The following is a 27,400-nucleotide window of genomic DNA, read 5'->3' on the forward strand; positions in this document are numbered from 1 at the left end:
GTAGGGTTGAGGGTCAAGTCAAATGGGAGGTAAGTTTGAATGGAGAAAAACTGGAGGAAGTAAAGTGTTTTAGATATCTGGGAGTGGATCTGGCAGTGGATGGAACCATGGAAGCGGAAGTGGATCATAGGGTGGGGGAGGGGGCGAAAATTCTGGGAGCCTTGAAGAATGTGTGGAAGTCGAGAACATTATCTCGGAAAGCAAAAATGGGTATGTTTGAAGGAATAGTGGTTCCAACAATGTTGTATGGTTGCGAGGCGTGGGCTATGGATAGAGTTGTGCGCAGGAGGATGGATGTGCTGGAAATGAGATGTTTGAGGACAATGTGTGGTGTGAGGTGGTTTGATCGAGTAAGTAACGTAAGGGTAAGAGAGATGTGTGGAAATAAAAAGAGCATGGTTGAGAGAGCAGAAGAGGGTGTTTTGAAATGGTTTGGGCACATGGAGGGAATGAGTGAGGAAAGATTGACCAAGAGGATATATGTGTCGGAGGTGGAGGGAACGAGGAGAAGTGGGAGACCAAATTGGAGGTGGAAAGATGGAGTGAAAAAGATTTTGTGTAATCGGGGCCTGAACATGCAGGAGGGTGAAAGGTGGGCAAGGAATAGAGTGAATTGGATCGATGTGGTATACCGGGGTTGACGTGCTGTCAATGGATTGAATCAGGGCATGTGAAGCGTCTGTGGTTAACCATGGAAAGCTGTGTAGGTATGTATATTTGCGTGTGTGGATGTAAGTTTATACATGTGTATGGGGGTGGGTTGGGCCATTTCTTTCGTCTGTTTCCTTGCGCTACCTCGCGTTTGCGAGGTAGCGCAAATTACTTATGCCATTTGGTGAATGTCCGCGATTCTGCTTTTATCCAGACTTGCCACATAAATAATATCGCATGTTTTGCTATTGCTGTTTTAGTCTTCTTGAGGATGGGGGCAAGGACTCCACTTGGTCCTAACGCTGAATTTTCTGAGCTGATCAACTGCTCTGATTATACTACAGTTTGACATCTGAGTATCTTTGAGCATTTTTATCATGGTGGTTAAACAATTCACCAATTCAAATCTAGTTGCATTTTGAAATGAAAACCAATATGAATTGTTTAATTAACACTCTCCATATTTTCTTAGGTCCTTTTCATTATTTTCTCCATCTTTAGAGGATCTAATCTCTAATTTCTTGTTTGTTGCTTTGTTTATGCATGTGATTACTAATTTTGGGTTCCTTTCCATGTTCTTTATAACTCTTTCTTCTATAGGATTTCATAATTTCATCTATGTTAAGTATTTCTTTTTTGCTTTTCGTTTCATTCATTGCTAACTTCTTCTTTTTTTCAATGTTTTTTCTATCCACCCAGAGAAAGATAGAGTACTTATGACAAGATTCTAACAAATGGCAGGGCTAGCACATAGTACTCTCTACAGGAAAATCTACAGTTACAAAGAACAAGTAGTATGTTGTCAAGCACCATGTGAGAGATGGAGATATTGTTTCTTTGTGGACTGAATGCCACTAGTGGGTGAGGCATAAAGAAAATACAGCCACATGGACCAGAGGAATGAAACTTGACAGCCAGTGAAGTGCTGGCTCACTATGCAGCTATCACTAATTTTCTTGATATCCAGGCTAGTAGTACCAGCAGAAGCTCAATGGATCCTGACTGGCTACCACCCACTACCTACAATAGGAAAATTATAAAACATTCATATTTTTGAAAAATAGCTTAATGTTACAAACAGTTCTCTACTATCAAATCTTCAACTAAGAATATGACAGTTACAAATAATATCACTTTATCTTAATTATCAAACAAAATTAAGCATTTTTCTATTTCTTACCCAGTACCAGGGGTGCCTGGGCTACACATGGTTCCTATGACACTGTCTGTGGCAAGTGTAGCCTTCAGTGGTTCTGACTCCAGCCACTGGTCTAGAATCTTTGTTGCAGGTGCTGTCATCAACTCATAAAACTGGGGGATATCTTTTCCAAGAACAGAAGCTGTAGAACAATAAACAAAAATATAGTTTTTGAAAGATGAAAATTCATTACCTTAAACACAGCCTTATAAGCATCTAAGACAGCACTTCCTTGGTGGTAGGTTAGAACAATATTTTACTCCCTAAAGCATGGCATCAAACATTATAAAACATATAAGGCAAGCAGATGCTTGATTGCAAGACTTACTGACCAGGACAAGTAATGATTTATTCTATTTTATTTATCATTACCCCTAGGCCAATTTTTATAAAAGAGTCCCAGTGTCATCCAGGACATTTCAAAATACTCCTACAGGTTAAGGCTGTGCCACTTCCAGTAGCAATGAAATACAGACTCCTTTGGAGTGAGAGGGTCTTTGATGAAACAGTTTGATACAGCCGCACCAAAGGTGACTTTTCACTTGCAGTGTAAGCTCAAGTTGGTGGTGTCTAGTGACAACAATACAATGGTGTATGTGTGAGGAGGCACCATGAGACCTCTTACACATGTTCATTCTCTAACCACTGGTAAACTGTGCCTTGTGGCCTTACTGTCAAGATTCATGATACAATTTTTCAAAAAGAAAAGAAGGAAAGGAAGGCAATAGAAAAATATTGAATACTGTGGGTATAGCAGAGATTCTTTTTTTCATATTTCAAAACCAGAATTTCTCACTTAAGACAGCGATGTATGACCATCGAAAAACATTCCCATAAGGAAGTGGACAGACTAAGATAAACCAGGACCATCCATTAAGTTTATGAAGACTGTCTGCATTTAATGAGTCTAACAAAATGTAAGTTGCATATGTTCAAATTAAGCTACTGTAAATCTGGTATAAGTGAAAGGCACCAGTCCTTCAAAATACTAATGATTCATATCATAAAAAAAAATAAGACAGTGATACTCATCCAGCCCCTCTAAAAGCCAGAATGGATAGTGAAGATATTGCAAACCAACATCAAACAAGATCAGCAGGTCTGAAGTGCAATAGCAAGCAAGTACCAACCTACCTAAGAGTACCTCATCACCTTATCAATCCACCACAAAGTTCTAGGCCAGTGTTGATTGCTCATATGGTTGCTAAGTCCAGTGAACAAGCACTTGCCAACATCATATGTTTTACAATGCTTGAAGGAGGTCATTCCTCAAGGCCAAACTGTATTTTGAAAGTTCAAACAGCGTTTTAACCTGACACCAAGAAAGCACTCCCTCGGATGGTTAAAGCACTCGGTCCAAAGGTGAGAAAACAAATGCATAAAAACTTTTGAGGTATTCTGCTGAATACAGTTACACTTACAAGTCACTGGTAACTATACCAAAATGTGCCACAAAAAGGACAACTTAGGAAGCAATGAAAATGGTAAATGGAGGTTTTCATAAGATGAATAACAAAACTTGAGCAGTAGAAGATGAAAGTATGTAAGAGGATATAAAATAATTTACTGGAAAAGGGTATAAAAATATGAGTGCAAAGCTGAGTTAAGTTTGAATGGAGAAAAACTGGAGGAAGCGAAGTGTTTTAGATATCTGGGAGTGGACTTAGCAGCAAATGGAAAATGGAAGTGGAAGTGAGTCAGAGGATGGGGCGGGGGCGAAGGTTCTGGGAGTGATGAAGAATGCATGGAAGGAGAGAATATTATTTTGGACAGCAAAAATGGGTATGTTTGAAGGAATAGTAGTTCCAACAATGTTATATGGTTGCGAGGCATGGGCTATAGATAGGGTAGTACAGAGGAGTGTGGATGTGTTGGAATGAAATGTTTGAGGGCAATATGTGGTGTGAGGTGGTTTAATTGAGTAAGTAATGAAAGGGTAAGAGAGATGTGTGGTAATAAAAAGAGTGTGGTTGAGAGAGCAGAAGAGGGTGTGTTGAAATGGTTTGAACATATGGAGAGAATGAGTGAGGAAAGATTGACAAAATGGGTATATGTGTCAGAGTTAGAGGGAACAAGGAGAAGCAGGAGACCAAATCAGAGGTGGAAGGATGGAGTGAAAAAGATTTTGAGCAATCAAGGCCTGAACATACGGGGGGGTGAAAGGAATGTGGTATACCAGGGTCGATGTGCTGTCAACGGACTGAGCTAGGGCATGTGAAATGTCTGGGGTAAATCATGGAAAGGTCTGTGGGTCCTAGATGTGGACAGGTAGCTGTGGTTTCGATACATTACACATGACAGCTAGAGACTGTGTGTGAACGAATGTGGCCTTTTTTTTCTGTTTTCCTAGCACTACCTCACTGGAGCAGGGAGTAGCAATGCTATTTCCTGTGGGGCAGGGTAGAGACAGGAATGGATGAAGGCAAGCATGAATATGTATATATGCATAATGTATATGTCTGTTAGTGAAAGTGTTAGTGAGGGAGAAGAGAGAGGCATTTGGACAATTTTTAAAGGGAAATAATGCAAATGACTGGGAGATGTATAAAAAAAGAGTCAGGAGGTCAAGAGAAAGGTGCAAGAGGTGAAAAAGAGGGCAAATGAGAGTTGGGGTGAGAGGGTATCATTAAATTTTAGGGAGAATAAAAAGAGGTTTTGGAAGGAGGTAATTAAGTGCGTAAGACAAGTGAATCAATGGGAACTTCAGTGAAGGGGGCTAATGGGGAGGTGATAACAAGTAGTGGTGATGTGAGAAGGAGATGGAGTGAGTATTTTGAAGGTTTGTTGAATGTGTTTGATGATAGAGTGGCAGATATAGGGTGTTTTGATCGAGGTGGTGTGCATAGTGAGAGGCTTAGGGACAATGATTTGGTAAACAGAGAAGAGGTAGTAAAAGCTTTGCAGAAGATGAAAGCCAGCAAGGCAGCAGGTTTGGATGATATTGCAGTGGAGTTTATTAAAAAAGGGGGTGACTGTATTGTTGACTGGTTGGTAAGGTTATTCAATGTATGTATGACTCATGGTGAGGTGCCTGAGGATTGGCGGAATGCTTGCATAGTGCCACTGTACAAAGGCAAAGGGGATAAAAGTGAGTGCTCAAATTACAGAAGTATAAGTTTGTTGAGTATTCCTGGGAAATTATATGGGAGGGTATTGATTGAAAGGGTGAAGGCATGTACAGAGCATCAGATTGGGGAAGAGCAGTGTGGTTTCAGAAGTGGTAGAGGATGTGTGGATCAAGTGTTTGCTTTGAAGAATGTATGTGAGATATACTTAGAAAAGCAAATGGATTTGTATGTAGCATTTATGGATCTGGAGAAGGCATATGATAGAGTTGATAGAGATGCTCTGTGGAAGGTATTAAAATATATGGTGTGGGAGGCAAGTTGTTAGAAGCAGTGAAAAGTTTTTATCGAGGATGTAAGGCATGTGTACGTGTAGGAAGAGAGGAAAGTGATTGGTTCTCAGTGAATGTAGGTTTGCGGCAGGGGTGTGTGATGTCTCCATGGTTGTTTAATTTGTTTATGGATGGGGTTGTTAGGGAGGTGAATGCAAGAGTTTTGGAAAGAGGGGCAAGTATGAAGTCTGTTGGGGATGAGAGAGCTTGGGAAGTGAGTCAGTTGTTGTTCGCTGATGATACAGCGCTGGTGGCTGATTCATGTGAGAAACTGCAGAAGCTGGTGACTGAGTTTGGTAAAGTGTGTGAAAGAAGAAAGTTAAGAGTAAATGTGAATAAGAGCAAGGTTATTAGGTACAGTAGGGTTGAGGGTCAAGTCAATTGGGAGGTGAGTTTGAATGGAGAAAAACTGGAGGAAGTGAAGTCTTTTAGATATCTGGGAGTGGATCTGGCAGCGGATGGAACCATGGAAGCGGAAGTGGATCATAAGGTGGGGGAGGGGGCAAAAATTCTGGGAGCCTTGAAGAATGTGTGGAAGTCGAGAACATTATCTCGGAAAGCAAAAATGGGTATGTTTGAAGGAATAGTGGTTCCAACAATGTTGTATGGTTGCGAGGCGTGGGCTATGGATAGAGTTGTGCGCAGGAGGATGGATGTGCTGGTAATGAGATGTTTGAGGACAATGTGTGGTGTGAGGTGGTTTGATCGAGTAAGTAACGTAAGGGTAAGAGAGATGTGTGGAAATAAAAAGAGCGTGGTTGAGAGAGCAGAAGAGGGTGTTTTGAAATGGTTTGGGCACATGGAGAGAATGAGTGAGGAAAGATTGACCAAGAGGATATATGTGTCGGAGGTGGAGGGAACGAGGAGAAGAGGGAGACCAAATTGGAGGTGGAAAGATGGAGTGAAAAAGATTTTGTGTGATCGGGGCCTGAACATGCAGGAGGGTGAAAGGAGGGCAAGGAATAGAGTGAATTGGAGCGATGTGGTATACCGGGGTTGACGTGCTGTCAGTGGATTGAATCAAGGCATGTGAAGCGTCTGGGGTAAACCATGGAAAGCTGTGTAGGTATGTATATTTGCGTGTGTGGACGTATGTATATACATGTGTATGGGGGTGGGTTGGGCCATTTCTTTCGTCTGTTTCCTTGTGCTACCTTGCAAACACGGGAGACAGCGGGGGAAAAAAAAAAAAAAAAAAAAAAAATTGGATCTGGAGAAAGCATATGATAGAGTTGATAGAAATACTCTGGGGAAGGTATTAAGAATATATGGTGTGGGAGGCAAGTTGTTAGAAGCAGTGAAAGGTTTTTATCGAGGATGTGAGGCATGTGTACGTGTAGGAAGAGAGGAAAGTGATTGGTTCTCAGTGAATGTAGGCTTGCAACAGGGGTGTGTGATGTCTCCAAGGTTGTTTAATTTGTTTATGGATGGGGTTGTTAGGGAGGTGAATGCAAGAGTTTTGGAAAGAGGGGCAAGTATGCAGTCTGTTGTGGATGAGAGAGCTTAGGAAATGAGTCAGTTGTTGTTCGCTGATGATACAGCACTGGTGGCTGATTCGTGTGAGAAGCTGGAGTCTGAGTTTGGTAAAGTGTGTGAAAGAAGAAAGCTGAGAGTAAATGTGAATAACAGCAAGGTTATTAGGTACAGTAGGGTTGAGGGACAAGTCAATTGGGAGGTGAGTTTGAATGGAGAAAAACTGGAGGAAGTGAAGTGTTTTAGATATCTGGGAGTGAATCTGGCAGCGGGTGGAAGCGGAAGTGAATCATAGGGTGGGGGAGGGGGCAAAAGTTCTGGGAGCGTTGAAGAATGTGTGGAAGTCGAGAACATTATCTCGGAAAGCAAAAATGGGTATGTTTGAAGGAATAGTGGTTCCAACAATGTTGTATGGTTGCGAGGCGTGGGCTATGGATAGAGTTGTGCGCAGGAGGATGGATGTGCTGGTAATGAGATGTTTGAGGACAATGTGTGGTGTGAGGTGGTTTGATCGAGTAAGTAACGTAAGGGTACGAGAGATGTGTGGAAATAAAAAGAGCGTGGTTGAGAGAGCAGAAGAGGGTGTTTTGAAATGGTTTGGGCACATGGAGAGAATGAGTGAGGAAAGATTGACCAAGAGGATATATGTGTCGGAGGTGGAGGGAACGAGGAGAAGAGGGAGACCAAATTGGAGGTGGAAAGATGGAGTGAAAAAGATTTTGTGTGATCGGGGCCTGAACATGCAGGAGGGTGAAAGGAGGGCAAGGAATAGAGTGAATTGGAGCGATGTGGTATACCGGGGTTGACGTGCTGTCAGTGGATTGAATCAGGGCATGTGAAGCGTCTGGGGTAAACCATGGAAAGCTGTGTAGGTATGTATATTTGCGTGTGTGGACGTATGTATATACATGTGTATGGGGGTGGGTTGGGCCATTTCTTTCGTCTGTTTCCTTGTGCTACCTCGCAAACGCGGGAGACAGCGGAAAAAAAAAAAAAAAAAAAAAAATTGGATCTGGAGAAAGCATATGATAGAGTTGATAGAAATACTCTGGGGAAGGTATTAAGAATATATGGTGTGGGAGGCAAGTTGTTAGAAGCAGTGAAAGGTTTTTATCGAGGATGTGAGGCATGTGTACGTGTAGGAAGAGAGGAAAGTGATTGGTTCTCAGTGAATGTAGGCTTGCAGCAGGGGTGTGTGATGTCTCCAAGGTTGTTTAATTTGTTTATGGATGGGGTTGTTAGGGAGGTGAATGCAAGAGTTTTGGAAAGAGGGGCAAGTATGCAGTCTGTTGTGGATGAGAGAGCTTAGGAAATGAGTCAGTTGTTGTTCGCTGATGATACAGCACTGGTGGCTGATTCGTGTGAGAAGCTGGAGTCTGAGTTTGGTAAAGTGTGTGAAAGAAGAAAGCTGAGAGTAAATGTGAATAACAGCAAGGTTATTAGGTACAGTAGGGTTGAGGGACAAGTCAATTGGGAGGTAAGTTTGAATGGAGAAAAACTGGAGGAAGTGAAGTGTTTTAGATATCTGGGAGTGAATCTGGCAGCAGGTGGAAGCGGAAGTGAATCATAGGGTGGGGGAGGGGGCAAAAGTTCTGGGAGCGTTGAAGAATGTGTGGAAGTCGAGAACATTATCTCGGAAAGCAAAAATGGGTATGTTTGAAAGAATAGTGGTTCCAACAATGTTATATGGTTGTGAGGCTTGTGCTATAGATAGAGTTGTGCGGAGGAGGGTGGATGTGCTGGAAATGAGATGCTTGAGGACAATATGTGGTGTGAGGTGGTTTGATTAAGTAATAATAGGGTAAGAGAGATGTGTGGTAATAAAAAGTGTGTGGTTGAGAAAGCAGAAGAGGGTGTTTTGAAATGGTTTGGTCACATGGAGAGAATGAGTAAGGAAAGATTGACCAAGAGGATATATGTGTCAGAGGTGGAGGGAACGAGGAGAAGTAGGGGACCAAATTGGAGGTGGTAAGATGGAGTGAAAAAGATTTTGAGTGATTGGGGCCTGAACATGCATGAGGGTGAAAGGCGTGCAAGGAATAGAGTGAATTGGAACGATGTGGTATACTGGGGTCGACGTGCTATCAATGGATTGAACCAGGGCATGTGAAGCATCTGTGGTAAACCATGGAAAGTTCTGTGGGGCCTGGATGTGGAAAGGGAGCTGTGGTTTCGGTGCATTATTACATGACAGCTAGAGACTGAGTGCGAACAAATGTGGCCTTTGTTGTCTTTTCCTAGCACTACCTCGTGCACATGAGGGGGGAGGGGGTTGTTATTTCATATGTGGCGGGGTGGCAATGGAAATGAATAAAGGCAGACAGTATGAATTATGTACATGTGTATATATGTACATGTCTGAGTGCGTATATATAAGTTGAGATGTATAGGTATGTATATTTGCGTGTGTGGACGTGTATGTGGGTGGGCTGGGCCATTCTTTCGTCTGTTTCCTTGCGCTACCTCGCTAACGCGGAAGACAGCGACAAAGCAAAACAAATAAATAAATATATCTGTGTATGTTATGTATATGTAAGTGCAGGTATGGGCGTTTAAGTATACATATGTGTATATGAGCAGATAGACCATTCTTCATCTGTTTCCTGGCGTTACCCCGCTGAAGTGGGAAAGAGCGATTAAGTATAATAAAGAAGAAAAAATAATAATACATATATTTCATACATATTTCGCCATTTCCCACATTAGCAAGGCAGAGTCAAGAACAAGGACTGAGCCTGAGAGGGAAAATCCTCACTTTTCTGTTCCTTCTCTTGGAAAAGTAAAAACTGGAAGGGAGGACTTCTAACTCCCCACTCCCAACCCTATTAGTCACCTTATACGACATGCAGGAAATACGCGGGGAGTATTCTTTTCCCCCACCATCCTCATGGATAATATACTGATGTAATGTGTAATGCACTGAAACCACAGCTCCCTATCCACAAACAGGCCCCAGAGACCTTTCCATGGTTCACCCTGGATGCTTCACATGCCCTGGTTCAGTCCATTGACAGCACATCAACACCAGTGTAACATATTGTTCCAATTCACATCTTTCGCCCTCTTGCATGTTCAGGCCCCAATCACTCAAAATCTTTTTCCCTCCATCATTCCGTCTTCAATTTGGTGTCCCCATTCTTCTTGTTCCCTCCAGAGAGCTCAGCAGGGGTTAAAACTTCTTGAACCCCTACTCCTAAATAGGTTGAATAAATAAGCATTCACCTCCTATGACCACCACAACACATGTGAGATCAGATTCTCATCCATAGAACTAAACAACTGTAAACAATAACTGCCCAAGCCCCAAGAGACCACAATGCAGCTTGCATGGCACAGCACAATTAGCCACCACCAGTAATTCACTGATTGTTGCCATATGCATCAGGCCTGTTACTGTCCAAAATAACCAGGGAAGGAAGTGACAGTAAATAAATACTAATACTTCTAAGAAATGATTTTCCATTCTTGAAATCCTATACTTCTCACCTACAGACAGAGCCTAAAGAGTATCAGAGTGCATATCCAAATTAGGGGGAGGGGCCTCTAGTGCCATTGCTGCCCATGCTTAGGACTGGCCTATCCGGTAAATAGAGTATTTTTGCTAAACTAAGAGTAATTAAATCTCAATTCACAAGAAAAATTCATTGTCTTGATATTTTCTTAAGCACATAATAGCATACATATGAAATACAAAAAAGTTAAAAAAAATTTCAATAAAATTTTCTTTCATAAACTAAAATGGTTAGGTCCTTCTCATTAATATATAATGGTTTTTATATTCTTTGTGTACTTATTCATAAATACTAAAAAAAAAGTTGTTTTGCATACTGAGGTCAAAAATATCAAATGTTTCTAAAACAAATGACTTCTTGTTGTAGCAGTCAAATGAATTTTATACTTAATACACCACGCACATGCACAAAATACCAACAGTGACTAGAATCAATGGATAATCCATACCCAATTTCATTAGTGGAGTGATGCTGCCAAGCTGTTTGATCTTTCCTGCAAGCCCCAGGGTAAAGAACTTGTTGGCATCTGGTGGAGGGTAGTCAACAAGAAAATCAAGTGCTTTGGCACACTTGAACAGCAATGACTCCAGTCGTGGAAGAGCCTGTACAAGAGTTTAGCAGTGAAAACACATGACACTAAATAATTTCTGTATGAAATGCTACTTCCTACCATTCAGAACTCCGAGTTATATTATTTAGAAAAAAATCTCTACATCTGACGTCTATGACCCTCTAATTTACAAGGCTAACTGATGCGATAGTACCTAAAAATCTAATCAGTCTGTCACATCCAGATTTTGAGCTTCTTAGGTTCTTGAGTTTTAGACTGAAGAAGAATTGTGTCCAAGGACAGATAAATAGCAACAATTTAGCATTCCTACATTATTAAGTTTTTCTGACAATGCAGTAAACCTTTATGATACGAACCTGTGCATCTTTCTCGGAGAACTGTGCAATCTGCTGATAATTTTCATCTTCATTTGATCCAAGAATAAGGGATTTCCCACACCCTCTCTGCCAGTTGCTCTCATGAAGAGGTGTATATGAACTTGGGTCTCGGGGATACACCTTCAAGCCATGGCGCTAAAGAAAATAATTTAAAACAAATCACATGATGCACCACATCCTAAGGACTTTCATCTATTATTACAGCATAGGCTCAAATAACTTAATTTGCTTTAAATCATTTCAATGATTTCAAAATAAACATCATTTCTTTGAGGGTTTTTTCATGGTCGCTTCCCATAATACACTGAAATATTATTCCAAAAATGAATTACAAGATTTCTGGTTTCCTTAACCATCACAAGTAATCATATTATTAAATCAATATGTGCATAAACACACTTGCAATGCACATACACACACAAACACATACATTCAGCAATCTGATCTCTCTAGATGAAACAAAGAACGACTAAAGTAGGTCCTATGGATTTGCATTGCCACGAAAAGGTGCCAAAATTTTACAAGATATGCCGTGATGAAATAATGGGACACCTCAATCAGCACACACTACGATAAAGAAGCATAAAAGAAATCCAAAAAATACCTTTAATTTCCCATGGACCACCTTGATGACATACACTACATTTTGAAAAAATTCAAATGTATGCTAGAAACATACAACAATAAACATTTCTTAAGCAATAAAATATTATTGGATGTGTAAATCCAGGCCATGAAAGGATAAAGAATGAAGGAAGCACTGAAAAGCCGAATGACAGAATCCAAACTAGTTTGGTCCGAATATTATAAAATGGGTTAGAAAGATGTAAAGTAGACTAGTCAAGGTACTTGGTCAACAAGAGGAACACAGAGGATTCAGAAAGAACAGGCTTCTTGAAGAGAAAGGGATTCATGGACACACTGGAAGATGTAATTAAGAAGATAATGAGAAAGATAAGAGACAGCAACGAAACTGGAGCAAACTATAGAGGACAGGAGGCCCACAAAACATATACAAGATGAAGATCCTGGGAGTCCTAGGATGAACCTATGAATCGGTAAATGGTGAAAAATTCAGAAAAGCACTCTTGAAAACACTAAAAAAAATATGGAAAATAAAGAAAAATCAAAATAGGCAAAGGAAAAAGATATAGGGCCCTAATCAGCCCCAGAAAACTGGATGCAACTACAATAGCACAAATATTGTACGCAAATGCTTACTGATTGCTGGGAAATTGTAAGAGACTACAGTTTAAGAACAGAGGTAAAGTCTGACATAAAAAAAAGTTTAAGTTAAATGTAACAAAGATGTCAATTTGATACAGCTTTCTCAGGAAATATATAATAATACAAAAGAAAGAGTTGACACAGAGGGGGGTGGACTCCACCTCCTGATGAGAGAAAATTAAACAAATGGACCTTTCAGACAGTAAATTTTGGGGAATATGTTTGATAAATCTTAGGGAGAGTAAAAAGATGTTTTGGAAGAAGGTAAATAAAGTGCATAAGACAAGAGAGCAAATGGGAACATCGGTGAAGGGGGAAAATGGGGAGGTAATAGCAAGTAGTGGTGAAGTGAGAAGGAGATGTAATGAGTATTTTGAAGGTCTGTTGAATGTGTTTGATGATAAAGTGGCAGATATAGGGTGTTTTGTTCGAGGTGGTGTGCGAAGTGAGAGGGTCAGGGAGAATGGTTTGGTTAACAGAGAAGAGGTGGAGAATGGTTTGGTTAACAGAGAAGAGGTAGTGAAAGCTTTATGGAAGATGAAAGCCAGCAAGGCAGCAGGTTTGGATGGTACTGCAGTGTATTTTACTAAAAAAAGGGGGTGACTGTGTTGCTGACTGGTTGGTAAGGATAATCAATGTATGCATGGACCATAGTGAAGTGCCTGAGGATTGGCAGAATGCATGCATACTGCCATCGTACAAAGGCAAAGGGGATAAAGATGAGTGTTCAAATTACAGAGGCATATTTGTTGAGTATTCCTGGGAAATCATATGGGAAGGTATTGATTGAAAGGGTAAAGGCATGTATAGAGCATCAGATTGGGGAAGAGCACTGTGGTTTCAGAGGTGGTAGTGTTTGCTTTGAAGAATGTATGTGAGAAATACTTAGAAAAACAGATGGATTTGTATGTAGCATTTTTGGATCTGGAGAGGGCATATGATACGGTTGATAGAGATGCTTTGTGGAAGGTATTAAGAGTATATGGTGTGGGAGATAAGTTGCTAGAGGCAGTGAAAAGTTTTTACCAAGATGTAAGACATGTGTACGAGTAGGAAGAGAGGAAAATGATTGGTTCCAAGTGAATGTCAGTTTGCGGCACGGGTGCATGATGTCTCCATGCTTGTTTAATTTGTTTATGGATGGGGTGGTTTGGGAGGTGAATGCAAGTTTTGGAGAGAGGGGCAAGTATGCAGTCAGTTCTGGATGAGAAGGCTTGGGAAGTAAGTTGTTGTTCACAGATGATACAGTGCTGGTGGCTGATTTGGGTGAGAAACTGCATAAGTTAGTGACTGAGTCTGGTAAAGTGTGTGAAAGAAGAAAGCCGAGAGTAAATGTGAATAAGAGCAAGGTTATTAGGTTCAGTAGGGTTGAGGGATAAGTTAATTGAGAGGTAAGTCTGAATGGAGAAAAACTGGAGGAAGTGAAGTGTTTTAGATATCTGGAAGTGGATTTAGGTGCAGATCGAACCATGGGAGCAGAAGTGAGTCAGAGGGTGGGGTAGGGGGCGAAAGTTCTGGGAGTGTTGAAGAATGTGTAGGTGAGAACGTTATCTTGGAGAGCAAAAATGGGTATGCTTGAAGGAATAGTGGTTCCAATAAAGTTATATGGTTGTGAGGTATGGACTATAGATAGGGTTGTGCAGAGGAGGGTGGATGAGTTGGAAATGAAATGTCTGAGGACAATATGTGGTGTGAGGTGGTTTGATTGAGTAAGTAATGAAAGGGTAAGAGAAATAAGTGGTAATAAAAAGTGTGGCTGAGAGAGCAGAAGGGTGTGTTTTACCATGGAGAGAATAAGAGAGGAAAGACTGACAAAGAAGATATATGTGTCAGAGGTAAAGGGAACGAGAAGTGGGAGACCAAATAAGAGGCGGAAGGATGGAGTGAAAAAGATTATGAGCGATCAGGGCCTGAACATACAAGAGGGGGAAAGGCATGCAAGGAATAGAGTGAATTGGAACGATGTGGTATACCGGGGTTGACATGCTGTCAATGGATTGAACCAGGGCACGTGAAGCGTCTGGGGTAAACCATGGAAACTTTTGTGGGGCCTGGATGTGGAAAGGGAGCTGTGGTTTGGGTGCATTACACATGACAGCTAGAGACTGAGTGTGAATGAATGTGGCCTTTTTTGTCTTTTTCTAGTGCTACTTCGCATGCGCACGTGTGGGGGGAGGGGGGTAATATTTCATGTGTTGCCAGGTGGCGAAGGAAATGGATGAAGGCAGCAAGTATGAATATGTACAAGTGTATATATGTATATGTCTGTGTATGTATATGTAAGTATACGTTGAAATGTACAGGTATGTATATGTGTGTGCATGTATGTGTATGTGGGTGGGTTGGGCCATTCTTTCATCTGTTTCCTTGCACTACCTCGCTGACGTGGAAGACGGCGATTAAGTACAAAAATAACAAGTTTGATAAAGTTGGCAAATACCCTATCTATATGAAATCCTCCATGATGGACAGATAAGATTGAAAACATCTATAACGAGAATAATAGAGGAACAATCAGCATGACTATCCATACATAGGGATGGAATATTCTTTTGCTTTAGGACTTTACTCACAAAGGAAAAGACTGGACATGCTTAGCTGTACATGGGTTACACATGCAGCTTATAGTTCTAAGGATGTACTCAGGACACCTATTAACAAATCATGCAGTTCACTAAGGTTTGAGGTACAGATACATCATCAAAGTTGGACCTAATTTTCATCAAAGAAAACTACGACACCAACCGCCTTGTCACTCTAACTTCTACTCTTTTACATACTTATGTACATATATGCGCATATACATATAAATCTTTATGTGCATCTATTCATATCACTTATTAATCTATTCATTTTCTTAATTCATAATCACCCTAAGACCACTCTATGAGAGTCCTGGTGTCAAAGGCCTCTTTAGCCAAAGATGGGATTACTTCCAGTGGCAGGGAAATGCAAGCTCCTTTGGAGTGAGGAGAGTGATACAATTTTGCCAAAGATGACTTTTAACATTCAGTGTAACCTTGTGCTGGCAAAGAGTGGTAATAACTCTACAATATTCATCATACATGAGAATAAACATAAGGCAATCAAACTTTTCTGGAAACATACCTACTGCATGATGAATAAAATTTCTAACACTGTCTTTTCTAACTTATGTGGAATCTGCCACATTTGCTTTTAATAAAAACGATAATCTGTTCCACAAGAAGTTAGCACCCAGTCCCATGAAAGAGATTGAAGGATTTGATATTATATTCAATATAAGCACAATTCATCACTAATTACAACTGTTCAGCAAAATGAGACAGAATCAACATTAACTTACTATAAATTGCATTACAGTTAAGTGCTATCCTCATCTCATCTCTCAATTTCCAAACCCCATTTGTAGCATTTCACTGATCTTTTGTAGCATTTCAAGCTTTTTCAAATGATGGGAAAAGACAGATACTACACATTCTTATTTGACTTAGATACTCTCTCTCTCTCTCTCTAAGTTCCCCTCCTTGATTTGCTGTCTTTTCTTCTGACATAGCCATGGGCTGCTGGCATCCACCACACATGCATATATTCTCTACACCTCGAATGAAACTCTTAACAGCACATAATTCACTTCATCAGCTATACTTAACTTTACATTTTCCTGCAATCAGTGGTACATTATGCCTGCCTTTTGGAAAATCTCATTATAGGTATGCTTTGAAGAATGTATGTGAGAAATACTTAGAAAAGCAAATGGATTTGTATGTAGCATTTATGGATCTGGAGAAGGCATATGATAGAGTTGATAGAGATGCTCTGTGGAAGGTATTAAGAATATATGGCGTGGGAGGCAAGTTGTTAGAAGCAGTGAAAAGTTTTTATCGAGGATGTAAGGCATGTGTACGTGTAGGAAGAGAGGAAAGTGATTGGTTCTCAGTGAATGTAGGTTTGCGGCAGGGGTGTGTGATGTCTCCATGGTTGTTTAATTTGTTTATGGATGGGGTTGTTAGAGAGGTGAATGCAAGAGTTTTGGAAAGAGGGGCAAGTATGAAGTCTGTTGGGGATGAGAGAGCTTGGGAAGTGAGTCAGTTGTTGTTCGCTGATGATACAGCGCTGGTGGCTGATTCATGTGAGAAACTGCAGAAGCTGGTGACAGAGTTTGGTAAAGTGTGTGAAAGAAGAAAGTTAAGAGTAAATGTGAATAAGAGCAAGGTTATTAGGTACAGTAGGGTTGAGGGTCAAGTCAATTGGGAGGTGAGTTTGAATGGAGAAAAACTGGAGGAAGTGAAGTGTTTTAGATATCTGGGAGTGGATCTGGCAGCGGATGGAACCATGGAAGCGGAAGTGGATCATAGGGTGGGGGAGGGGGCGAAAATTCTGGGAGCCTTGAAGAATGTGTGGAAGTCGAGAACATTATCTTGGAAAGCAAAAATGGGTATGTTTGAAGGAATAGTGGTTCCAACAATGTTGTATGGTTGCGAGGCATTGGCTATGGATAGAGTTGTGCGCAGGAGGTTGGATGTGCTGGAAATGAGATGTATGAGGACAATGTGTGGTGTGGGGTGGTTTGATCGAGTAAGTAACGTAAGGGTAAGAGAGATGTGTGGAAATAAAAAGAGCGTGGTTGAGAGAGCAGAAGAGGGTGTTTTGAAATGGTTTGGGCACATGGAGAGAATGAGTGAGGAAAGATTGACCAAGAGGATATATGTGTCGAAGGTGGAGGGAATGAGGAGAAGAGGGAGACCAAATTGGAGGTGGAAAGATGGAGTGAAAAAGATTTTGTGTGATCGGGGCCTGAACATGCAGGAGGGTGAAAGGAGGGCAAGGAATAGAGTGAATTGGAGCGATGTGGTATACCGGGGTTGACGTGCTGTCAGCGGATTGAATCAAGGCATGTGAGGCGTCTGGGGTAAACCATGGAAAGCTGTGTAGGTATGTATATTTGCGTGTGTGGACGTATGTATATACATGTGTATGGGGGTGGGTTGGGCCATTTCTTTCGTCTGTTTCCTTGCGCTACCTCGCAAACGCGGGAGACAGCGACAAAGCAAAAAAAAAAAAAAAGTATGCAGATACAATCTCTCTCTCTCTCTCTCTCTCTCTCTCTCTCTCTCTCTCTCTCTCTCTCTCTCTCCATTTTACCTTTAATTCCAAATCTTCATAGACTTTTGGTCTTAACAGTCCAAGAACATATGATGCCCTTGAAAATTTAAATCCTGGGATAATTTCCTCAGTCACAGCTGCTCCTCCAAGTATGTGTCGACGTTCCAATACACAAACACTTTTTCCTGCCTTGGCTAAGTATGTTGCTGCAACAAGTCCATTGTGACCTGAAGAAGAATTTCCATCTTAGTTTTAAGTTGCATAATATCATTCTCAGATTTCTCAAAATACTTAACGACGGCAAAAAAGCCTAGCGCATAATTCATTCTGTCTACTGTTCTGAAGGCAGAGAAGATATCACATCCCTCTATATATCTATAATTACAAACACTCCAACCAAGTACATGAAGAAAATCTCATTAAGCACTGCACACATTACAGCTGTAAACTACTAAAGTCAAAAATCTATTGGTGTACAACAAACACAGAGTGATTTCTAGTGAATTACAAAAATCAAAATGAACCATTCCCATTATAGTAATGTATCATGTTTACCTCCATCCCCAGTATATGGTTGTTCATAGCAAACTGCCCTGGCTGCATTAAATAGAGTTACAGTGCTTGAAGATGATTGGTCTCTTTCTGCCTAAGGTGACAGTGTTACAGTTAACACTGTCCTTTACATGCACCTCCACCCTGTTGCTATGGGAATGTTGATCAGATATGATAGTTGGCTGCATGTCTATTCCCTTCTTCCCCAACACACAAACATCTGTCAGGCCTGATTTGCTTGAGATCCTCTCATGTTCGCTCTATGCCTCTCCCTCCTTGTTAGAGCTTGAGAAACAGTAAGTCCTATCAACTACATTGGCTGGTCCATCCCTTGTAAATTCTGAATCCATTGGAAGATTGAATAGGGTTCTGAGCAATCAGGATGGCATGAAAGATACATAAATAACAGTACCATATCTCTTGCCATTTTCTCTGCTATATCAACCAACCGCCAGATGTCTACATGGACTAATTTCGGTGAGTGTTTTTATGGCTTAATCATAAATGATCTCATGAATAAAAAAAAAATTATATCAAATCATTCAACACATTAATCAAGCTCACCCATTTTGTTTCATTTCAATCTACTTATGTTAACTTAGTTTTGGTCAGTTAAAATCAGTTCTGTCAATTTCAATACAAGCAATTATCCTACACTCTACCACACCATTAATATTTTCTATCACAGTCAGACTAAATCAGTTCTTTTGATTTACAGGTCATGACATGACCATAAGTGGAACCATATGCAAAAGCCAGGATAGAGCTAGTCATGCTAAACTTTTTTTTGGAGTGAAAATAGTAGTATCATTATCTTTATGCCAAAATTGATTTCTTTATAAAGACTTAGTAGAAGTAATAAACATACTGGTACTGCATGATCTGGAGAATATTTTTTAATTTTCCAAAAGAAGGAACAGAGAAGGGGGCCAGGTGAGGGTATTCCCTCAAAGGCCCAGTCCTCTGTTCTTAACGCTACCTCGCTATCGCGGGAAATGGCGAATAGTATGAAAAAAAAAAAAAAAATAATAATAATAATAATAATAATATCAATAATTTATTATTTTGCTTTGTCGCTGTCTCCCGCGTTAGCAAGGTAGCGCAAGGAAACAGACGAAAGAATGGCCCAACCCACCCACATACACGTCCACACACGCAAATATACATACCCAATTATACATACATCTCAACGTATACATGTATATACACTCACAGACACATACATATATAAACGTGTACATAATTCACACTGTCTGCCTTTATTCATTCCCATCGCCACCTCACCACACATGTAATAACAACCCCCTCCCCCCTCATGTGTGCGAGGTAGTGCTAGGAAAAGACAACAAAGGCCCCATTCGTTCACATTCAGTCTCTAGCTGTCATGCCATAATGCACCGAAACCACAGCTCCCTTTCCACATCCAGGCCCCACACAACTTTCCATGGTTTACCCCAGACGCTTAACATGCCCTGGTTCAATCCATTGACAGCACGTCGAACCCGGTATACCACATCGTTCCAATTCACTCTATTCCTTGCATGCCTTTCACCCTCCTGCATGTTCAGGCCCCGATCACTCAAAATCTTTTTCACTCCATCTTTCCACCTCCAATTTGGTCTCCCACTTCTCCTCGTTCCCTCCACCTCTGACACATATATCCTCTTGGTCAATCTTTCCTCACTCATTCTCTCCATGTGACCATACCATTTCAAAACATCCTCCTCTGCTCTCTCAACCACACTCTTTTTATTACCACACATCTCTCTTACCCTATTATTACTTACTCGATCAAACCACCTCACACCACATATTGTCCTCAAACATCTCATTTCCAGCACATCCACCCTCCTGCGCACAACTCTATCCATAGCCCACGCCTCGCAACCATACAACACTGATGGAACCACTATTCCTTCAAACATACCCATTTTTGCTGTCCGAGACAATGTTCTTGACTTTCACACACTCTTCAACACTCCCAGAATTTTGCCCCCTCCCCCACCCCATGATTCACTTCAGCTTCCATGGTTTCATCCACTGCCAAATCCACTTCCTGATATCTAAAACACTTCACTTCCTCTGGTTTTTCTCCATTCAAACTTACCTCCCAACTGACTTGACCCTCAACCCTACTGTACCTAATAACCTTGCTCTTATTCACATTTACTCTTAACTTTCTTCTCTCACACACTTTACCAAACTCAGTCACCAGCTTCTGCAGTTTCTCACATGAATCAGCCACCAGTGCTGTATCATCAGCAAACAACACCTGACTCACTTCCCAAGCTCTCTCATCCACAACAGACTGCATACTTGCCCCTCTTTCCAAAACTCTAGCATTCACCTCCCTAACAACCCCATCCATAAACAAATTAAACAACCATGGAGACATCACACACCCCTGCCACAAACCTACATTCACTGAGAACCAATCACTTTCCTCTCTTCCTACACGTACACATGCCTCACATCCTCGATAAAAACATTTCACTGCTTCTAACAACTTGCCTCCCACACCATATATTCTTAATACCTTCCACAGAGCATCTCTATCAACTCTATCATATGCCTTCTCCAGATCCATAAATGCTACATACAAATCCATTTGCTTTTCTAAGTATTTCTCACATACGTTCTTCAAAGCAAACACCTGATCCACAAATCCTCTACCACTTCTGAAACCACACTGCTCTTCCCTAATCTGATGCTCTGTACATGCCTTCACCCTCTCAATCAATACCCTCCCATATAATTTCCCAGGAATACTCAACAAACTTATACCTCTGTAATTTGAGCACTCACCTTTGTCCCCTTTGCCTTTGTGCAATGGCACTATGCAGGCATTCCACCAATCCTCAGGCACCTCACCATGAGTCATACATACATTAAATAACCTTACCAACCAGTCAACAATACAGTCACCCCCTTTTTTAATAAATTCCACTGCAATACCATCCAACCCCGCTACCTTGCCGGCTTTCATCTTCCACAAAGCTTTTACTACCTCTTCTCTGTTTACCAAATCATTTTCCCTGACCCTCTCACTTTGCACACCACCTCGACCAAAACACCCTATATCTGCCACTCTATCATCAAACACATTCAACAAACCTTCAAAATACTCACTCCATCTCCTTCTCACATCACTACTTGTTATCACCTCCCCATTAGCCCCCTTCACTGAGGTTCCCATTTGTTCCCTTGTCTTACGCACTTTATTCACCTCCTTCCAGAACATCTTTTTATTCTCCCTAAAATTTAATGATACTCTCTCACCCCTACTCTCTGCCCTCTTTTTCACCTCTTGCACCTTTCTCTTGATCTCCTGCCTCTTTCTTTTAAGCATCTCCCACTCATTTGCATTATTTCCCTGCAAAAATTGCCCAAATGCCTCTCTCTTCTACTTCACTAATAATCTTACTTCTTCATCCCACCATTCACTACCCTTTCTAATCTGCCCACCTCCCACACTTCTCATGCCACAAGCATCTTTTGCACAATAATAATAATAATAATAATAATAATAATAATAATAATAATTATAATAATAATAATAGTTTATTGCTCACAGAGAACTGTCTTTGCTTGACCATATACAAGAGAGTAACAGGCATGTATCAGATCAAAGATTACACAAGAAAAAACAATACACATAAGAACATTCACGATATATACACGAAGCAGCAAATCTGATATCACGCTTTCATAGGACAGATAAAAGCAAACACATAAATGTGTGGCAGTGGGTTGAAATATAAATATCAGTGATAATGTGTGGTTCATTACCATGAAAAGATAATATACTAAAAGAAATCACCGAAAAACTCATCTAACTTTACCTAATACCCAAACCATATCTTAATTTTCAGCATTACAATTATAGCATAGTATGTATCAAAGCCATGAATTAAGTCTTGAGCCAACTGTCAAAAGAAATACAAACAGAAAACAAGCAAAAGGTTGTTAGCACTGCTCCAGTTCAAGAACCATCAGTCTAAATAACTAGTGTTAGTGTCTACAGGTATGTATTGATTTAAAGTCAATGTTAATTTTGTAGCAATATTTTAGGCCAAATTGCATCCAAATCATAACATGAGAGATACAATCTCAGTTTTCTGGTAATACATCATAAAGAGTGCAACTGTTCTTTACGCTGGGAATGGCACTTAAACGACAAAATAACTAATAAAACACTTCTGCCTCCATCCATAATTAAGTAAGGGTTCCAGCAAAAAATGCTACACAACACATGATCGATGACACGCAACCCTTGTCCCTTCTTCAAACCCATTCCAAATCCTATTGGATGCTCCAGTCTTTTAAAAACAAGTTCTTATTCCATCTATTTAAGTGAACAAAACAGCACAAACTAAAGGTGTCAGATTTTATCTGAATGGTACTAAAGTATGATCAAAATTATGTAAACTTTTAATATGCTTGTTGAAAATACCAATAACTTCTACTTAAAATACCAATAACTTCATCTATCCTACTATTTCAATCCTAAAATACAAAATACAAAAACAAAAGTGCGAGTCCTATGATACGAGAGAAAGAAGCTACTAAATGACAATAAATTTAATAATCAGCATTCCAAACTGGAAGTTATGTTGCTTTTCAATATTCTATTACACTTTAAATTACTTATTCATCATTCAACTATGCATTTCCCTTCTTCATAACCCTCCTTACTATTGCATCATCATCATCATCATCATCATCATCAACACCTAAGAAATATCAGAGCTAATATAACCCACATTCTCAATATTTCTAGCAGGCAAGACCCTCTGAACCTCACCACTTTCAAAACAACAGAATTCGAGTATCCCTTGCAAGATACTCATACACGATAGAGATAAGTCCTTACTTTACAACAATCAATCCATTAAAGTGGAACAAATGTGCAACAGCTAAAATAGGCCTGCCCTCTTTCTGATGACTTATCATATTTACATCTTTACTTACCCCCGCCAACAATGATGGCATCATATTTTGCTTTTTCTGTATATCCTGAAGTGAGACATTTCCCTAACTGTCTACTAAAACTCCTGAAATATCTCATAACTTTTATTTTCAATAATATCTTCTGTTCACAGTTGTATGATTCATGCCACTGTCATTGCTTGGCACATAACATCCCACCCCAGCATTTCTTGGCTGAAATTTAAACAGAACCACAGGTTGTTGCAAAAATATAAGCTGGATATAAAAAACTTCAAATGACATTAGCTGTAGCTTTTGCTAATTTGAATTTCTTGTAATGATCATTGTTACCTCCTCTGAGAAATATGTTTATGTATATTTCATTCATATTTACTATTTCCCGAGTTAGTGAGGTAGCGCCTGCAGCAAAGAAAAAACTTCATTTACTCACATCCACTCTCTAGCTGTCATGTATAATGCACCAAAGATTTCATAATAAAAGGCTTATTTGCCTTATATGATAACCTAACATAATAACGCTTTTTTGGCCCTGCAAATTGCTAATAATTATACTTTTCTTGTCTTTCTTTTCCCCATTTCCTGTATCAGCAAGGTAGCACACAAAACAAAGAAAAAAGTCATTTGATGTCATCTGTGATGCACCAAAGCCTCATCCACAAATCAGGCACCATAAACCTTTCTGCAGTTTCCCCTAGATACTTGATGTACATAACCTGGTTCAGTCCAATGACGGTATGTTGCTCATCTGTCTACATCATTCCAATTCACTCTCTCATGTATGCCTCATGCCCTCCTGTCAATTCAGGCCCCAATAACTCAAAGCATCTTTCACTGAATCCTTCCAAATTGTCTTCAATCTCTCCTTCTACTTGTCCCGTCAACTTCTGACATTCACACCTCTTGGTACATTAAGTGATACTCATTATATAAGGCGCTGTTATCTAACTGTCACAGAAAAGGTGCTGGAAAAAATATCAACTAAAGGTGCTTTGTTCTTATCCGAGATTTACATTAACATAACCCTCTCTTACATTTATGGAGATGCGGGGCAATGACGGCTTAAAACACTACCTACGTAGGTTGGATATGCACCTAAAACACAAAGCAAAATTTCCATTTCGTCCTAAAATACAGCATATTGTGCAACCCCCTCCCCCCAAGCACACGAAGCCGAAAAACAGTGGAAGCACCTCTACAATAACCCTCGACCTCGATGCTTTCATTTTGGGATATTTCTTACTAACATGATTTCCCTTCATAGGCAGCATTTACATACATTCCAATGTAATGAAGTATAACAACTCGGCGTGCCTCTCGTTCCCTTGCCTCCACTGTTGGCCTGTACACAAACAAACCATCTCCTTTCAATATGTGTAATCTCGTGTTCCTCAATACAAATGACACTGTTCATCTCTTACACAAATGATTACAATATCGTGTACACTTATATCTCACTTTTGGGGTCTAACAGAACTCGAATATCCCCGAAAATATCTACAAATATAGCACGAAGCACATTTTCACAAATCAAAATTCCGCCGTTTGTTTACTAAATTTTCCCAGCCGCTGCGAACATAAGAGCATCGACTTCCGTCCCTTCACTATTGCTCACTCCCGGGTTCTTTAAACATTATTCATTTTACGATTGCATTTCTTTACACTCACCCCGGGAAACTTTCATCATGGCCCCTATGAAGTACTTACCTAATCATCCTTGAGAAAGACCAACCAACGTATATTAACCCTTGCTGTTTTATATAGCCTAGTGCTGCATCTCTGTCGGGGAGGGGTCACCCACAGGGAAGTGATCAAAGGGATAAATGAATTCAATCAGAAATTATGTTAAGCTAACTGGCCGTCCACCGGTCACCTATGTACGCATAAGAAGTACGGACATTTAATATGATCCACCCTGGACTCTGAAAGCGAGGTCTCTCTCAGGTCGGAAGAATTATACCGAAGGATCCGAGGGAACATGACATTGAGGGAAACCAAAGGGAAGACGATCCCCTACATTAGGCACATAGTAGTGGATGTAGAGATAGTAGGGAGAGTGGTTGCACGGTGTGAATGGCTGATACGAAGGTTGCCAAGTGGGAAGTCTCTCGAAAGGATCATTGTTTGGTGGAGATGAATATCATTAAACTTTGCCGGAGTTACTAATTAAGGGATTTGGGCCACGGTACACATGCGAGGTTAACCTGTAAATGAGCATCGAGGTTGAGGCTAAAGTATGTTTTGGAGTTGCCTCCACTGCTGTTTTGACTCCATGTGATTTTAGGTGGTCTCGGTGGGTGCAACACATGTTGCAGTCCAAGACGAAATGAGGGAATTTGCTCTGCGTTTTAGGTACATATTCAAGCTGCGTTGGTAATGCCTTAAGCCATTATTGCCTCGCATCTCCACCATATATGTATGATGATGTACCAGTTCGTTTAAATCCTGAATAATAACAAGGCACGATTGGATAACAATATTTATTCCATCACCTTTTATCAGAAAATTAGACAATAACATGGTTATCAGTAGTACTTGATACAATAACTCTAAACTGCAGCCTAAGATCACTCGGAGTCAAACAGCCTTGGAAGCAGCCAAAAAAAAACAACGCCATTGCATATGTATGAACTTCGAAAGTAAGAATTCGATTCTTTCAGATAGTTCACTGGTAGCACATTTGATAAGACATTTGCTCTCATATTCTCCCCAAAGCGTTTTCTAAGATAATTCGGGATTCAGCGAGATACATTGTTTAAAGACGACGGTGTCCTGCTGATATTAGAGGGCTTGGTCACTATTTACACGTTCACTTAATCAACACCCTCCACTCACTAGGACAAGCACATCTCCAGCCCTGGTTACTAATACATCGTCATTGCCACGTCATTGCCACTTTACTCCAATATGAGCAGCAATACCACCATTGAATTCAGTTGTGCTGTCGTCACTAATTCGTTCCTTAAATCGTACTTTCCGTATTAGTCAACCTTAAGCACACAAAGAGTATACGAATCCGTACTGATTGCTGGATCTTTAGATATTTTAGCTCCAATGTGACGTTCAAAACCTGCTCATTTCCCAGATCCTATTATGGCTTTAGAAGCTTGTTCATCCCTAGCATCACTCATTTTCTAGTGATATAGGTCTCCAGATAGACAGATGAAATGAAGAAGTGGGTTTTGATGTCCAAAAATCAGTGCAAGACTTGAGCAATCAAAGTCATTTTTGCAAAATACATAAAAAATAGCACGTGAATATTTTTTTTCGAGGATACCACATATACATATTTCCAATATGATCCTTATAATAGATTCTTGCACCGAATACTCCTCCAATTCTTGCTAAAGTTAGCTTCCCGTCATTTTTTTCTTGGCATCAGTCCAAGAAATGCAACCTTTTTTTTTTGTCTGAAGACACTCCAGTGTTTTTTTGTCACACCTCCGCCAACAATAATGACATCGTATTTTGCTCCCTGTGTGAAAGTGTGACAACTACGAATTTGTCCAATAAAACGTTGGAAGCATCTGACCAACTTCATCTTTAGCGATGTAATAACGAAGTGAACCATATATAGTCACATAATCTCAGGTCCTCGTCAGATTATAAGATTAGATAGCTGCTGTTTGATCACATATAATTGCTGCGTTCAGTCGTGCGCATACGGCTTTGGATGATGGTATTTCAACAAGATTTTTTTGCAAGTTCATTCGTGTACTCTTAGATTTAAGAGTTTATCCAACCTAGAATACTTTGTCCTTGCTTCCACAGAATATTCTTTATCAGAAACCCCTTACAACCTTCCATCGATAACTTATTAAAAAGTTTCAATATACGCACTTCACCGGACTGTGGCCCTTTTCTTACATAATTTTCATTTTAGTTACTTGCATTAGTAGTGTAAGCCACACGTAATTGATTAGAACATTATCGCGGCAAGTCAAGTGCAATCGATCACCGTTATCAAGCGTTATGTCAAGCCAAAGATATACTGTCAGAGTTCAGTCTGTGCACTGTACTGCCCATACACCTCTCTCTACTTTTTACTAAAATTTTACTTCATCCCACCAGTCGATACCTTTTCTAACCTGTCCACCTTACGCATGTTACACACTTCTCTTGCACATAGTAATACTTTCCCAAATATTTCCTATTCCTTACCCACTCACTCAGTTTCGTGTACTCACTTTCTGCTATTCACCACCTAATCTCTCATGGTATTTCTTCAATTTTCTACCAAGCTCACTTACTTTCACCACCCTCTCTTCACTTCTGTTTCTTTCCAGAAAATCCACACACTTTTTCACCCTTCCCTCCACGAAATAATGATCAGACATCCCAACAGATGACCCTGTCGACTAATTTGCATCTACAACTCTCTCTTTGGCACACAAAATAAATGGTATGTAA

The 27,400-nt window shown here is 40.3% G+C and overlaps 1 protein-coding gene across 1 annotated transcript in view; it reads right to left on the minus strand.

Annotated features, from left to right (window-relative positions):
• Positions 1 to 24,526, minus strand: part of LOC139759170 (pyridine nucleotide-disulfide oxidoreductase domain-containing protein 2-like) — a 49,178-nt gene extending 24,652 nt beyond the window's left edge. The window contains 6 exon segments of the mRNA XM_071681218.1: positions 1,832 to 1,991; positions 10,680 to 10,833; positions 11,159 to 11,314; positions 17,531 to 17,718; positions 23,015 to 23,097; positions 24,492 to 24,526. Coding sequence (XP_071537319.1) covers positions 1,832 to 1,991; positions 10,680 to 10,833; positions 11,159 to 11,314; positions 17,531 to 17,718; positions 23,015 to 23,097; positions 24,492 to 24,511 — 761 coding nt within the window. The 5' untranslated portion in view covers positions 24,512 to 24,526.
• Between the last annotated feature and the right edge of the window lie 2,874 nt (positions 24,527 to 27,400).

This window comes from Panulirus ornatus, chromosome 32 (genome assembly GCF_036320965.1).
Source record: "Panulirus ornatus isolate Po-2019 chromosome 32, ASM3632096v1, whole genome shotgun sequence".
NCBI classification, from domain to species: Eukaryota; Metazoa; Arthropoda; class Malacostraca; order Decapoda; family Palinuridae; genus Panulirus; species Panulirus ornatus.